This window comes from Eumetopias jubatus, unplaced genomic scaffold (assembly GCF_037043125.1).
Source record: "Eumetopias jubatus isolate StellerSeaLion01/CBP00866 unplaced genomic scaffold, mEumJub1_p1.0 scaffold_3, whole genome shotgun sequence".
NCBI lineage: Eukaryota > Metazoa > Chordata > Mammalia > Carnivora > Otariidae > Eumetopias > Eumetopias jubatus.
The window spans coordinates 38,883,874-38,899,958 of record NW_028274809.1 but is presented as its reverse complement, the minus strand read 5'-3'; the positions used below and the strand labels follow the sequence as shown (position 1 = coordinate 38,899,958).

At 34.9% G+C, this 16,085-nt stretch overlaps 1 protein-coding gene and 1 long non-coding RNA gene across 7 annotated transcripts in view; one reads left to right on the top strand and one right to left on the bottom strand.

Moving 5' to 3' along the window:
- The window catches only part of CCDC150 (coiled-coil domain containing 150), a 78,061-nt gene that overhangs the window by 47,362 nt on the left and 14,614 nt on the right, over nt 1–16,085 (top strand). For 5 of the 6 annotated variants that reach the window (XM_088021613.1, XM_028124041.2, XM_028124032.2 and 2 more), the window contains 3 exons: nt 4,007–4,090; nt 9,676–9,783; nt 15,604–15,732. In XM_088021613.1, coding sequence (XP_087877739.1) covers nt 4,007–4,090; nt 9,676–9,783; nt 15,604–15,732 — 321 coding nt within the window. Of the gene's footprint in view, nt 1–4,006; nt 4,091–9,675; nt 9,784–11,764; nt 12,089–15,603; nt 15,733–16,085 lie in introns of those variants that run through there. The other variant, XM_088021614.1, reaches the window with a different exon arrangement.
- The window catches only part of LOC114224810 (uncharacterized), a 38,380-nt gene continuing 32,883 nt past the window's right edge, over nt 10,589–16,085 (bottom strand). Inside the window, exon 7 of the long non-coding RNA XR_015767853.1 lies at nt 10,589–11,276. This is a non-coding gene — a long non-coding RNA (uncharacterized LOC114224810). The remainder of the gene's footprint in view (nt 11,277–16,085) is intronic.

The following is a 16,085-nucleotide window of genomic DNA, read 5'->3' as shown; positions in this document are numbered from 1 at the left end:
TCTTAATCTGAGTTAAATTCTTTCAACCTCTGTCATAAGCTGCTCATTACTTCAACTAGGAAAACCTGGAGAGTAAGTCTAAATCCATTACATTTTCATAGCTTTAGAGCCAGACTGCCTGTGTTTCAATTTTGGCTGTGACCTCTCTGAGCTTCAGTTTCTTAATCTGTCAAAGTGGGGAAAATAATACCATTATTAGGAAGTTGTCTGAGGATTAAGTATGTTAATACATGTAAAGCATGTAGCATATAACTACCATTTATTGAACTTTTAGTATCTGAACCATCCCGGAAAAAAGGCCTTTAAGTTGCTATTAGAGCAACAAGATACTTTAGCTCTAATTCCTGGTACTATCTCAGACCAATACTCCCTCCCCCAAGATTAAAGTTTATCCATGTCCTCTACTTGCTCGTTGGCCATGCATCAGCTGGGCTTATCAACCCACCTGCTTCTGGTCCCTCTGGAAGACCACATCTCAGTCTGCCTGATTCTTTCATCCCCCTCTGCCCGTGAGTAGGCCTGTAGCCTCATCCTAATAGTGATTTTGACAGATCCTGCCAATGATTTGATCAGTGTTGGTTCTTGCCTGCTCATAGCACCTCTTAAGGTCTCTCAGTGATAAAACAAACCTAGTTCCATCTTGCAGTTCTGTGTTTCCACATAGAATTTTCTCTGACCACGCCTGCCTGGAAGCCCTCCTGTGGGCTGTATGAGTCTTGAGAAATGCGGTTGAGGTGTCAGGATTTGGGTTTTTTTTTTTTTTTTTTAATCTCAGCAATATCATTAAACCTATCACCATTCAATGTTGGCAGTGTATTTTTGTTCTTTGGGAATTAACACTTGAAATTCTCAATAAGAACTACCTTCTAAAATAACCTCTTACTGGATTTTGGAGATAATGCTTATGAGTGTGTGTTGTATATGCCACACCACAGATTTGAATTCAGACAGACCTGGTTTTAACCCTTGGTTCCATTTACTGTGTGACTTGTGCAGGCCTTAACCTCTATGGACTTTGGGACTGAGGAGATCCCCCCTAACCATGGGGTTCCCACAGCATACTGTGCATATACATATCAAAATAATAATTTCATTGATTAGAAATTGATTAGAATTGATTATGTATCTGCCTTCTCTCTTCTAATGCAAGAACTGTAGTTACTTATCTTTATACTCCCTTACCTAACATAGCACTCAATACATAATAGGTATTTGAGAAAGATTGATTCAGTGGAACATAAGGAGGGTCATGTCTATCTTGCCAGGATATGAGGATTAAATGTCATATTGTGTGTAAAGTGCTCATCACAGGGCCTAGCTTACTTTATCCATGTTTAAACAGTATTCTTTTTTTCTTCTTGACACTGATTTTGGGGTTATTTTTATTTTGGCCTTTAATGATGGTATAATTTAAGTCTCTCACCACAGGCAGTCATTCAGGGAACCATAGTGAGGAATGATGAAAATGGGGGAAGCTTACTATTCCTGAGTTCAAGTTAAATACTCTCCTCACTTCTCTTTTGGATTTCAAATGATAGCACTAGACAGAAATACAGTTCCCTACACAACTAGGACTTTAATGATTTGAAATCATTAAAAAATGAATTAACTGTATTTCTTCTCTCTCAAATAAAATCTTAAGAATAAATAAATAAATGTATTTCTTAAAACTAGGATGACATTCAGTCAGTGTACACTTGGGCAGGTGTCAAAGTTCTGTTTGCTGTGGCCCATGCAAACTAGTTGTTAGCTATTTTTTTTAAAAGATTATTTGAGAGCAAGAGACAGAGATAGCAAGTGAGAACATTGAGCGGAGAAGGAAGGGAGAAGCAGGCTCCTCCTGAGCGGGGAGCCCGATGTGGGGCTCAATCCCAGGACGCCGGGATCATGACCCTAAGACAAGGCAGACACTTAACCAACTGAGCCACCAGGCACCCCTAGTTGTTAAATATTTTGAATAAAGTCCCTGCTTACAGGAGCGCCTGGCTGCTCAGTCAGTAGAGCATGCAACTCTTGATCTCGGGGTTGTGAGTTCAAGCCCCATGTTGGGTGTAGAGATTACATGAAAATAAAATCTTAAAAAAAAAAAAAAATCCCTGCTTACAATCTGCCTATAAAATAGCTTTACCAAGATGCTAGTGTCTGTTGGCTTTATGTATTCTAACAGCTTCTGCTAACTTTCACAGCTTACCTAAATTTTTTTTTGAAGATTTTATTAGAGAGAGAGAGCAAGGACGAGCAGGGGGAGAGGGAGAAGCAGAGTCCCCGCTGAGTAGGGTCAGCTCACCTAAAATTTAAAAATGATTTTAGAAATCATTCTGTGGCTTTCGGTTGATTCCTTGTCAACCTTTCTTTCATATCTTAAGATAATTCTGTTTGCTTCCTGCTTTTTCCAAGTAGTGATATTTTTGAATCAGTTAAAATGCATATTTTAACCATTAGCATTTTTCTTTGTATGGTAATTCTCAAATGATTCTCCAGTTTCTATTTTGCTTTGCATATTAATAATCTTTATAGTATATTGACAAGATTATTTAAGCAAAGGTTAATCTCTGGCCTTCCACAACTCAGAATCCGAGATATTCACTCATTCAAGTGCTCTCTAATTTCTGGTCTTCCACTGATTCTCTTTAACATAAGGCCTATTTAAATAATCTGGAAACAATAATTTAAATTACTGCCTTAATATCTGCTTTCCTTTAGCAACTAGAACAATTTCTTTGTTGTGAATTTAAATAAGTGACCTTGTGTCAAATATTAACTTAGACACTTTACACTTAGCACTGCATTAGCATTCTTTTAGGTGACCAAAAAAGGGAAAATTATTTTTAAAGTATACTTAAAAGATCAATAGAATTTCTTTATGCCTTTGCTTAAAAGAGGGAATTTTATTGAGGTAAAAGTGCCATTATTTAAAAAATTCCTGGACACCTTTTATAAGAGACCCAGATCATCTAAGTTACTGCAAAAAAAACCCTTTTCATATTCCAAAACTGCAAGCAGTTATCTCTGTTTGTTACAGCTAGCATATTTTAGGTTAACTCTAGCTCTTGGTGTTTTATACACTGAATCTGCACTTTACAGTACATTGGGCACCTCAGTTTATAGACTTTAGAATTGAATTTTAAATAACTAAGTTTTTATGGTTATGGTATAGCTTTGTTTTTGTAGCATCATTGGCCACCCTTGTCATTTATTTTTGCTGAAGACTTAGTCAAAACATAATCCCAAATGTTGTGTTCATGGAATGTTTTTACCTCAGTTTCCAAAATAGAAAGTATTGTGGGAAAGGGGGATTTCCACTGACAGAAAATTAATTGATGATTAACTTTATGATAATATATTGTTATTAGCCGCCTATTTATTGATAACACCCTATATTTCTCTTAGGTTATTTTGAAACCAATACTTTTTTGGTCTGAATTCTTCTAAAAAATATTTTCCTTTGCCTTAGTGGGAACCACACATAGTGATTAAAAGTGAAACTTTAATGGGGCACCTGGATGGCTCAGTCAGTTAAGCGTCCGACTTGATTTCGGCTCAGGTCATGGTCTCAGGATCTTGAGATCAAGCCCCATGTTGGGCTCTGCACAGAGCCGACTTAAGATTCTCTCTCTCCCTCTCCCCTGCCCAGTCCCCCCTTGCACTCTGTCCTGTGCTGTCTCTCTTAAAAAAAAAAAAGAAACTTTGAGAAACAATGTCTGAATATGTATAATTAATGTATGAAATAAATACTGCTGTGATAGGACAAATACTCAGATGGCCATAATAGTTAACCTACTGATGCTTAGTATTGGATATAAATTTTTATATTGAATGTGCATAATTTTGGGGTAGGTTGTATAGAAAGACTAGTCACTCTAGGGAAAAACTAAGAGGCAGCAGAGGCAAATAAATATGAATCCTGGTTTTGTCACTGTAGAAATGATAAGGGTATGAATACTTGCTCAGAAAATGGTTATTCCATTCTATGCCTAGGTACTGATACCTGTGTTTGCTTTGTCAGCTTGCCCAACAGCAAGTGGAAAAGGCCTTGGGAAAAATTACTGAGAGTAAAAATAAACTGGCCTATGAAAAGGGAAAACTCCAGGTATGAGATTTTATTTTCTGATTTGTGTTGTGTAATATTTTAATCACAGTTGTCAAGTTAAATATTGCCAGGTTTTGAGAAATTCTGTAACTTTGGACCAAAGGTTTTGAACCCCCCCTAAGTTTGTTGCCTTATTAATTAAAATCCAGGTGACTTCTATTCACATATCTGTAATATAATACTGAAAGTTAAAATTATGAAACCAAAGCCCTTTCTGTGACTGCTTAAAGTTGTATTATAATTGTTTTATGCATGGTCATTCGCTGAGAATATAGACAGCCCATGCTCTCATTTTTTGCTGAAATTTTGTAACATTCTTAAAAAGAACCCTGGAAATTGGGACTCAAAGGCAATAGACTTGAGTGAATGGGATACTGTTTTGCTTCCTGTGGGCTTTATCCCTATAGTACCTACAGAGCAGGAAACTTGCCACTGATAACCAACTCCAGCGGAAATGCTGCAGTCCGAATAAATGGGTCACAGCCTTAGCTACACATTACAATTTGAGGAATTTTTTAAACACCTCATTCTGGGAAGTGTATGATGTCTGCCATTTACTTTGAAATGAATCAGAAAAAAAGAAAAAACAGTTTGGTGGATCAATAGAGGAAATTGATAGATGAATTGGTATGTGATAAGCAGGTATAAAAAAATTAATGGTAGAATTTGTGGTGAGGGTATTCACATTCACAGTAAAATTCTTTCAATTTTTCTGTTTATCTATAAAATACAAGGGGAAAAATCTCCATGACAAGGCTTGCCCCCCAGAACAATTAGATCAGAATCTCAGGGAATAGGTCCTAGGCTTCAGTGCTTTTTAAGCTCCCCAGTGATTCTAATATGCAACCATATTTGAAGACCACTGGATTAAATGATATGAAGTGTAGTCCAGTTAGGCTTGAAAACCATAGAGCTGATTTGATTAAGTAATCTCACTACAGACATGTAAAGCATGTCAGTGTTAATCTCATCTCATTTGCTCCAGGAGCTTGTTATAGGATTAGCACACAAGATCAGCCCAGATATGTAAAAGGCAGTTGGTAAACCGTGGTTGTGAAATAATAGGTTGTCCACTGAAAAATAAGGCTATTTGGCCACTATCTGTGTGCTCTTAATATTTTCTGGAGTCAGTGATATATTTAAATATAATCATTTATATTTGTTTAACCTTGGGCAAATCTTAATTTTCTTGAATTTCATATTTTTTTAAAAAATTCAATTCCTGGGATATCTGGGTGGCCCAGTTGGTTAAACTTTGGACTCTTGATTTCGGCTTAGGTCATGATCCTCAGGGTCGTGAGATCAAGCCTTATGTCGGGCTCCATGCTGGGCATGGAGCTTGCTGAAGATTCTCTCTTTTCAGGGACGCCTGGGTGGCTCAGTTGGTTAAGCATCGGCTCAGGGTCCTGGGATCAAGCCACAGGTCTGGCTGCCTACTCAGCGGGGAGCCTGCTTCTCCGTTTCCCTCTGCCACTTCCCCTGTTTTTGCTCTTTCTCTCTTTCAAATAAATAAATAAATAAAATCTTTAAAAAAAAAAATCCTCTCTTCCCTCTCCCTCTGCCTCTCCACCCCACACCCCACTGTGCATTCTCTAAAAAAAAAAAATTCAGTTCTTTTAAAATCTATTTATCAACATACTCAAAAATAATTGATACTTTAATATTTGTTTCTTTTTTAATGCATTCAATAACAAGATCTAATAGTGTTTTTATAAACTATAATTTCAAACTAGTGATAAGCACAAACAGCTTTTCAAGATATTTGCAGTAACTGTTATGTGATATGAAAATATCTGTGATGTCTATTGGAAACAAAGTAAGAAATTCTGCTAATACTACTGTGGTGTACTGCCTACATTTTTTTATTTTTAATTGAAACGTAGTTGACATACAATATTATATAATTTTAGACATACAACATAGTGAATCAGTAATTATGTACATTACAAAATGCTTACCATAAGTGGAGTTACCATCTGTCACCATACAAAGTTATTATAACATTATTGACAATATTCCCAATGCTGTACTTTTCATCCCTGTCACTTATTTCATAACTGGAAGTTTGTACCTCTTAATCCCCTTCACCTAATTCACCTATCCATTCCCCCCCACCTCTGACAGCCATGTATTTATGAATCTGTTTCTGGTTTTTGTTCATTTGTTTTGTTTTAGATTCCACGTAGAAGTGAAATTATATGGTATTTATTTTTCTCTGACTTATTTCACTTAGCATAATACCCTCTAAGTCCATCCATGTCATTCCAAATGGCAAGAGTTCATTCTTTTTCAATCTTCCCAAATATTCCAGAATATAGGAAGAGGAAGAAAAACTTCCAAAAATCAGAAACAGATTCATAAATACAGAGAACTTGTAGTTGTCAGGGGCGGGGGGTGGTGAAATAGGTGAAGGTACAAACTTCCAGTTATGAAATAAATAAATGACAGGGAAAATTATATAATATTGTATGTCAACTGTAATTAAGTTTTAATGTAGGCAGTAAACCACATTAGTATCAGCAGAACCTATTATTTTATTTATTTACTTATTTATTCATTTTAAGATTTTACTTATTTATTTGAGATAGAGAGCAAGAGCAGGGGGCAGAGGGAGAAGCAGGCTCCCTGCTCAGCAGAGAGCCCGATGCAGGGCTTGATCCCAGAACTCCAGGATCATGACCTGAGCTGAAAGCAGACACTCAACTGACTGAGCCACCCAGGTGCTCCAGAACCTGTTACTTTAAATGTTTGGTAGAAGTCACCTATGAAGTCATCTGATCCTTGACTTTTGTTTATTGGGATTTTTTTTTTTTATTACTGATTCAATTTCATTACTAGTAATCAGTCTGTTCAAATTTTCTATGCCTGATTCAGTCTGGGGAGATTGTATGTTTCTAGGAATTTATCCATGTTTTCTAGGTTGTCCAGTTTGTTGGCATATAATTTTTCATAATCTCTTATAATCCTTTGTATTTCTGTGATATTGTGTTTATTTCTCCTCCTTCATTTCTGATTTTATTTACTTGAGTCCTCTTTTCCTTCATGAGTTTGGCTAAAGGTTTATCAGTTTTATTTTTTCAAAGAACCAGCTTTTGGTTTCATTGACCTTTTCTATTTTTTCAGTCTATTTTGTTTATTTCTGCTCTAGTCTTTATTATTTCCTTCCTTCTGCTAACTTTGGGCTTTTTCTTTTTCTAACTCCTCTAGGTGTAAGGTTAGGTTGTTTATGTGAGATTTTTCTTTTGCCTTGCTGTACACTTCCCTCTTAAAAATGCTTGGGTTGCATCCTATGTTGTTTGATTGGAGCACTTAGTCCATTTACATTTAAAGCAATTCTTGATAGGTACTTACTGGCATTTTGCTAATCATTTTCTGATTGTGTTTGAGTTTCCCCATGAGGAGGGGAAAGCATACCTCTCATCTCCTTTTCACTAGGAAAGCTAGTCAACATTACAGGCTGGGTGTATAGATTACTATTTAACCTTTTATACCTCAATTACATACTTTAGAGGTTATCCTCAGAATCTTAAGGAAAATACAACTTTTTTCTGCTCATATTCCTACAACAAGGGCTTAAGGTTTTTGATAGTCTTTGAAAGCTGAAGCACTTGAAACTATTGACTCATGGTGTTTTTTATGTCATACCTTGGGTTGGCACATTCCAAAGGGACTGACTTCACCAACCCAAGGGAGAGTGCTCTTATACCATAATACTCTTGCAAGATAATTTAAAGGAAGAGCTGCATACTAAACATCAAAATAATCTTCTGTGTTCTCTCTACATTGAATAATTGATTAAAATATTACCTATGAATCATTTGATAAGAGATTACATTTTAGAATTGACTTAATGATTGGTATAAAGAATGGGTTTTAGCAGCTAATGTAGACTGTCAGAAACTGCTGCCCCAGATTCAAACATGGTCTGAATTTTATTTTCAATGTAATGTACTATTCCATTTTATAAATATGCCAAAAGAGATATATCCTTTCTTCTATTGATGGACATTTAGGCAGTTTCCAATTGCTTACAAACAACACCGATGTGATGAATTATTGTACATGTCTTCTTGTACTCATATGTAAAAAATTCTCTAGACTAAGTATAAATCTCAAGAGGAGAATTCCTGGATTGTAGGATTACAGATCTTGAATTTTACTAGAGTTTATTAAATTATTCCTGAAAGTAGTTATACCAGTTTTGAAAGCAGTCTCTATAAAGAGTATAGAGACATGTGTTAACATGGATCAGTCTCATAAAATAATACTATATACTATTTAGGGATACCATTTATAGTAAAATTATTAAAAAGGATTAAGAATAATAAACAAAAGACCTTGACCTAAGATACTTCTGTTCCTGAGACTGGCTGATAAGCTAGTGTTGGAAGCTGCTTGGATTTCAATCCCCACCCAGATCTCTGTGGGGCAGCACAATGTATTTGTTCTGTGTTCTTTCCCCTATGAATGTCCTGAATTAAAAATCATGCCGAATAAGACAATACAAAAATTAAAGTGCTTATAAATGAGAACATGCCATCTGAAAAGTTTCAGGACATTTCACTGTGTACCTAGAGGTTGAGTTAAGCAAAGATAAAAGAAGAATCTGGCCTTGTGGAACAGGAGAGATATCCTGAGACAGAATGTGTTTTTATGCAGTCTTTGAAAAAAACTCAATATTAGCAATCACATTTTTAACAGTTCCTGAAAGTGTCCAGTAACTTATCAGCAAGAAGTGTTTATCCTCTACAGGTAGGAAACAAGACACCCAGAGAGGGAAAAGTTGATTTAGATAAAAAAATTTTGGATGAAATTTTTTCTGATTCAGGGATACGCTCGGTAATGTTAATTGTTGGTTTGTATGAAAGGGTGGGTAGGATAGGAAGAAAATGTGGAAAAACACAGTTTGGAGGTTAGTAAATATTAATGATTTCATTCCCCCAAATGATCATTTTCTTTAAAGAGAAAGATATGTCATCTTTCTCAGTTAGTGTTAAAGTATAATTCATTGTATAAGAACTTCATTTATTCAACTTTTATAATTCTGTCAATAAAACAAGACTCTGTCATCTTGCATACTGACAATTCTAATTATCCATATTCAAAATGTTTTTTGAATGTTAGATATCACAATTTTTTAATTGAAATTATTACCCACAAAGTCTAACTTTTATATTCATGAGTCATGTTAATTTGGAGTTTCCATAAGCAATAGAAACCAAATTAGTTATCTCCGTACATGTAAATCGCTATAGCCTACTTTAAGCTATTGAAATAGCTATGTTAGTTGAAATAGCATTCTTTACATGATTAGAAAAACTTGGGATTGCTTTTATAACTTTTAAGGATTCTCTGTGATTTTTCCAAAGTCGTGACATCTTATTTTTCTTTTTAGAGTTGTGTATATGTGTGTATATATGTATAATATATATATATCCTTTTAGAGTATGTGTGTGTATATATGTATATATGTATATGTGTATATATATAATATATCCTTTTAGAGTATATGTGTGTATATGTATTAATATATATACACATAAAATTAATAAGCCTTATTTTATTATTCTTCTGTTTTACCCTAGATAAAAGTTAAACAACTAGAAGAACAACTACATTCTTTTACTGAAACCAGTTCACAGAATGACCATCTACGCAAGTTGAACAAGGCTCTAGAGAGCAAATATGCTCAGGTGTGATTAATAGCTACAAAACAGATTGCTGTTATATTGTTTTAATTAGATTTTAAGAAATTGATGCCTTTCTCCCCACCTTACCATATAGTCCCAGAAAGATGAATATTCTCTCATTTGACTCAATTCACAAATATTTTTTAAACACCCCCAATGTACAAGGTTTTGATGAACTGTGAGAAAAAAAGATGCCTGAAGCAGGATTGGGACATTCAACTTATTTATGCTCTAATTGGAGGCTTAGGAATGTACTCATAAACTTTATTATAGAATTAAAAGTTAAGTCTTTCAGAAGCAAAATAATGTTATGAGTGAGCATTCATAGGGAGCATCATTTTAATGAAAGAATCAAGAAACACTTTCACAGAGGAAGAGGTTTTATAATTATTGGCAAATTCAGAACTCTGCCAACAAGATACACCTGCACCAGACAGCTCACATGAAAGAGGCATTAGTATAAGTGCTTACTTGTCACCGTGGTGGCTGCTTGAAGCTGAAAACCTTTTGTAGTTCACATAAAATTTTAACACATGAATGGAGAAAGACAATGTAACAAAACATTTAGTGAAGAAAAATAATCAGAGTAATTACATGGAAGACAACTTCATGTAAGCTGCTTGTAGTAAATGGTCCTATTTTTTCTCCCCAAGATTCACATTCCCTCTTTCACAGAAATTTCTGAAATTGTTTTGAAAATTTCAATGAATGCTTCACAAAAATGTAAAATTATCATACCTTTTCAAAAAAATGCTAATATTATCAATTTGAATTCAAAATTCAGTAGTACAAAGCCACTTACTCAACAAAACAAAGATGACATAACCCAAAACATTTACACTATTATAGGCTACACTTCAGAATCATTATGGCAATAAATTAATGGTTGAAAAATAATTAAAGCCATTATTCCTATTAATAGGACACAATATAAAGCTAACTTTAAGAGCTGGTTAATTACTTAGGAGTCAGATATAGAACCTCAGGAAGAACTTTTGTCACCTCCACATACTCCCACAAAATAACTGTCCTCTCTTTTTTTTGTTTGTTGGCTTGCTTGCTTGCTTTTTCTTTCTTTTCTCCGTATTCTCCGGAATTACATCTAATTCAGTAGTTTCCAGACTTACAAATTTGGCCAACTATAAATATTATTTTTTGTTGAGAAAAAACTTCCCATGATTCTTTGTTCTTCTACATGCACCAGACAGCTCACACTTCTTCTTGTTTCAGACTCTTTTCAAGAATGAATATATATAGCAAATAGCCTTGTGGGACAGAGATGGCATCATCCCTCTCCTGACCAAAGGGCAGGCATGCTTATTGTCCATTATAGAAGATTCAAGTTCCATAAACTCTGGGTTCCTCTTTTCTAATGCTACTCATTGCGTGTGCTAGTGCCATCTGGCCCTCGTATTGCCCTTAGGACTCAGGGAGTGAATGAAAATATGCTGATGCCCATGCTGTTTGTTGTGCCATGAAAATAAAGTCTTTTGTCCCTAAAAAAAAAAAAAAAAGAGAGAGAAAAGAAAAAGGAAAAATAATCCAGGAATGTGTTACCAAGAGAAAGTGATTCATTTCAACAATTTAGATTTACCATGTATGAAATTAAAAAAAAAAAATCTTAAATACTCAGTATGGCTAACTTCTGTATCTATAATATTTTTGTTTGTATACCACTGGTAACCAAGGAGCTAGAATGTGTCTTCAAAGAGAATACTGTTAGGGTTCTAACCATCTGACTATACTGGAAAAGGGGGCCTCATTAGATACACTCTCCTACAGGGAATTCGATTTAAGGAAGGTCCGTTTCTTCACTAGGACAACTTTACAGTGTGATTTCTTCATCCTGAAAGCAAAGGAACACATTTTCAAGTATATTTTCCATCAGAGCTTCATTGAGAGTATTGTGTTGTTCCTCTTCATAAAAGGAGCACTCATTGAAAAATAACTCTAGGTTTAGTCATTTTACTGTTTTTAATTGGTGATGCCTCCAAAAAGAAGGAAATCTCCAGAGAGGCCTGCGTCTTCGAAATTGTTTGAAAGCTATAGGCCCCATGTAAACAACGTAAGGGAAAGAACTTCGTCAGTTGGTTTGCCCAGTGTTCTTCCCAACTCTGCACGCCGTGTGACCTTTGCACCTACTCTGACTACTATGAGAGCTTCTCAGGAGATTGGAGACTCTAGAATCTCTCTAAAGACTCTTTTGAATGCTATTAAAACCATGGAGGGAAGACTGGAAGGTAAAATAGACATTCTTGCTTCAAGACCATTAATTAATGAATCACCAAATTTTCTTAAACGGGATTCGGTAAGTGAAGACCACAAATTAAGTCATAAGGAAATTTCAGATTTATACAACAATGAAGAAAAGTAGTAACAATCCAGAAAGATAATGTTTGGAGGTATGAGTAACAACAAGGAAGTTAGGTTCTTCACAAATAAGAAAAACTGACAATGTAGATGGAAACCATCATTTTGGCTAGTACATAACTAATTTTTAGACAGAAAGATTTGGATTAACAATAGCCATTGAGATTTTTTTAATCTGATTTTGATTTTTTAAAAATTCAAAACATCTTAATATTCATGGTAAAATGTTTAGATAAAGGCTGCTTTTAAAATAAAAGTACATTAATAAAAGCCCCAAGAACTTGAACATTGGAAAATATTTTCCAAAGAAAACTTTTTAGAGTATCCATCTTTGCTTGATATTTAAAAACAAATTACTATATAGTTTGTCTTCTAGAGTTGACTACTATTTAGATCTTTTCTGTAAACATTTCTGCTAGTGGCCTTTTCATATGTATCTTAAAAAATTGGTAAAATTATAAAAACTGTATTCTTCCTTGAGTCCCTTTCTAGAACAAAATCAAGTAGGTTTTCAGAGTCTGTGAATTGACATCTTTTGTAATATTCTTGGAACCTTCAAAAGTATTTCAGATGTTACAGGTGAAAAGTTTTAAGGGAGTGTAATAATGTTGAAGAAGATGTAGAGAAAAGATACTGTTTTTTGTTGTTGTTGGAAGTGTAAAATGTTAACTACTTCATGTGGAGGACAATTTAGTATCATTTCACCTCACAGTTATACTTCTAGGACTTTCTCCTACAGATATACCAGCTTATACATATGACATGTTTACAAGATTATTTATTGAAGTACTGTTTGTTAATAGCAAAAGACTGGAAGCAACCAAAATTTCATCAGTAAGAGACTAGCTAAATAAATCATGGTATATTCATGGTTTGGAATACTGTTTGAACATATGTATGTATATACTGTATATGTATATAGTATATATGTATTATATTAAAACAGTCAAGGTTCAGAAGAGTATACATAGTATTTTACTATTTGTGTAGTAAAAGGGGTAGGAGGATAAAAAATATATACATATGTGGGTGTGTGTGTGTATATATATATACACTTTTAATGCGTAGTATAGTTCCACAATGCATCGTAAATTGGCAACATTATTTTTGAGGAAGAAAACTGGATGGCAGGGAAATTTTTCACTTTACCCTTTTGTATCTTAATGTGACACCTATTCAAAGTAATTTTATGAACATTTCATTTTCAACAAAAGTGAAGGTAGAGAAAGAATGGTCTTTTCAACAAATGGTGCTGGAGCAGTTGGATATCCATATGCAAGAACAAAAAGCCTATGATCCATACCTCACACCATATGTAAAAATTAACTCAGGGGCACCTGGGTAGCTCATTCAGTTAAGCGCCGGACTCTTGATTTTGGCTCAGGTCATGATCTCAGGGTCATGAGATTGCCCCTTTCCCTCTGTTCCTCCTTGTGTGCTCACTCTCTCTCTCAAATAAATAAAATCTTAAAAAAAAAAAAAACTCAAAATGGATCAGTCTTAAATATAAAACCTAAAACTGTAAAACTTCTAGAAGAAAACATAGGAGGAAATCTTTGTGATCTTGGATTACTCAGAGATATCTTAGATTTGACATCAAAAGCATGATCCATAAAGGGGAAAAAAGATACGACAGTTTATGCTCTTCAGCGATATTAATAGAATGAGATATAAGCTGTAGACTGGGAGAAAATAGTTGCAAATCACATATCTTTAAGGGCTTGTCTCCAGAATGTATTAAACTATCAAAACTTATTAAGAAGAAAACAATGAAAAGAAGATATGGATGATAACTAAGTACCTGAAAAGATGTTAAACATCAGGCATTAGGGAAATGTTAAAATTAAAACCACAGTGAGATAGTACGACACACCTATTAGAATGTATAAAACTGAAAAACTGATCATACCAAATGTTGTGAGGATGCAGAGCAACTGGGACTCACACTGCTGAAGGGAATGTCAAATGGTAGAACCACTTTGAAAAATAGTTTGGTATTTTCTTTAAAAACGAAACACTACTGTATAACCCAGCCATTCCTCTCCTAAGTATCTACTAAAGATAAAGCATAAATCTATACAAAGTCTTGTACACAACTATTCACAGTGGCTTTATTTGTAATAGCTTAAAGCTGGAAGCAACGCAAGTGTCCAGAAGGTGAATGGATGAGTAAATTGTGGTATAACCTACAATAGAATACTGTTCAGCAACAGAAAGGATCGAACTATTGATACATGAAAAAGATGGAATGAATCTCAAAATAATTATGCTGAGTGAAAGCCATTCAAAAAAGAGTACATACAATATAATTCTATCTATATAGAATTCTAGAAAATAAAAACTATCATGACAGAAAACAGACTAGTTGCCTTGTGTGGAGTTGGGGGAACAAGGAGAAACAGAAGGGGGAGATTACAAAGAGGCATGAGAGAACTTTTGAGATGTCAAAACTGTATGCTTGAGATATACACAGCTTATTGTAGGTCATTCCTACCTCAGTCATGCTGTTTAAAAAAGGATAATGTGAACGTATTACCTATACAAAAGTTAATTACGTTAAAATGTTCAACATTCTTGAAATGACAAAACTACGGAGTTCTAGAACAAATTATTGCTTGCCCCGGGACAGGGGATGGGTTTGGGAGAGTGTGTGTACACAAAGAAGTAGCACAGGTGGATTCTTTTGTGGCGGGATGGGGCAGTTCTGTATCTTGATTGTGATGGTGTTCATGTGAATAACGTGCATGCACACACACACACACACAGATGAATGCAGATTTTAAAAAAATGGGGAAAATGGAGTAAGTTCTGTAGTCCATTTAATCTGCTAGTTAACAATAATGTACCAAAGTCTTTGATGTTGAACTACAGTAGTGTAAGATGTCACCATTAGAAGCAGGGTGAAGAATACATAAGACTCTGCTACTTTTGCGACATCCTATGAATCTAGTTATTTCAACACTTTTTAAAAAAATAATATCTCAAATAGTGTGATCATTTAAAATGATTGTGTAGATATACTAAAAGTATGTCAGGGATGTAAAATACTAATACTTCTAATTAGGTTGCACTCTAACACCATTTTCTTGACACTACATGGTATTTATTTGTCTTTGCTTTTGTTATAGTCTGCAAATGTTACACTCTCAAATTCCATGATAATCCATTTCTCCCCCATTTTACATCTGACCTTCATAGTCTTATCTCCCTTATCACTTAGCCTCTACTTTCCTGGAGATTGACATCTATTAGGTTTCCTCATGTTTATTCACACAGATTTTTTTTTTTTTTTTTTTTTTGCTTTGTAGTTTTCTTTAAAGGGAAAAATAGCTAATAAAGCTTGTGGATTTATTATAGTGGATAAGCATATTTAATTAAACATTTTAAGTTTGGTTTCCAACATGCTGTGTCTTGTTCTAACTGCTGATTTACAGTGCTTTGTTCTCTACTAAGGTGAAATCCATTCTTGAAAAGAATGAAGAGGAGCTCTCACAAGCCAGGAAGTGTCGGGATGCAGCCCTGAAAGAGAGCCAGAGGTTGAAAGGGGACCTCGAAGCTTTGGAGGACAGAGAGAACAAGAAGGCAAGGCCTCAGTGCTCTGTGCGGGTTTGTTACACGAGGTGCCTCAGAAATCCTTCACGAGTCCCATTCCTTCATTTCTTGTTCCCTTGAGTAAGAATGAGGATTGATCAGAGGGGGATTATTTTTCCTAAAGATAACTTTAGAAGAGCTGCGAAGTATTTGCCTTAAAAACACATCACTTAACTCCCAATCTTAAAAGAAAAAGTCCTGATTTTTTTCTGTTGAAACACGTCAGACCTTGGTAACAAAAACCTGTCGACTTCAGTGTTATTAAGACGTCGCTCATCCCGACGGCTCTCCAGTGTGTTCTCTTCTGGCCCCATCGTGAGCTCACCGAGCAGACCAGCCTGGGA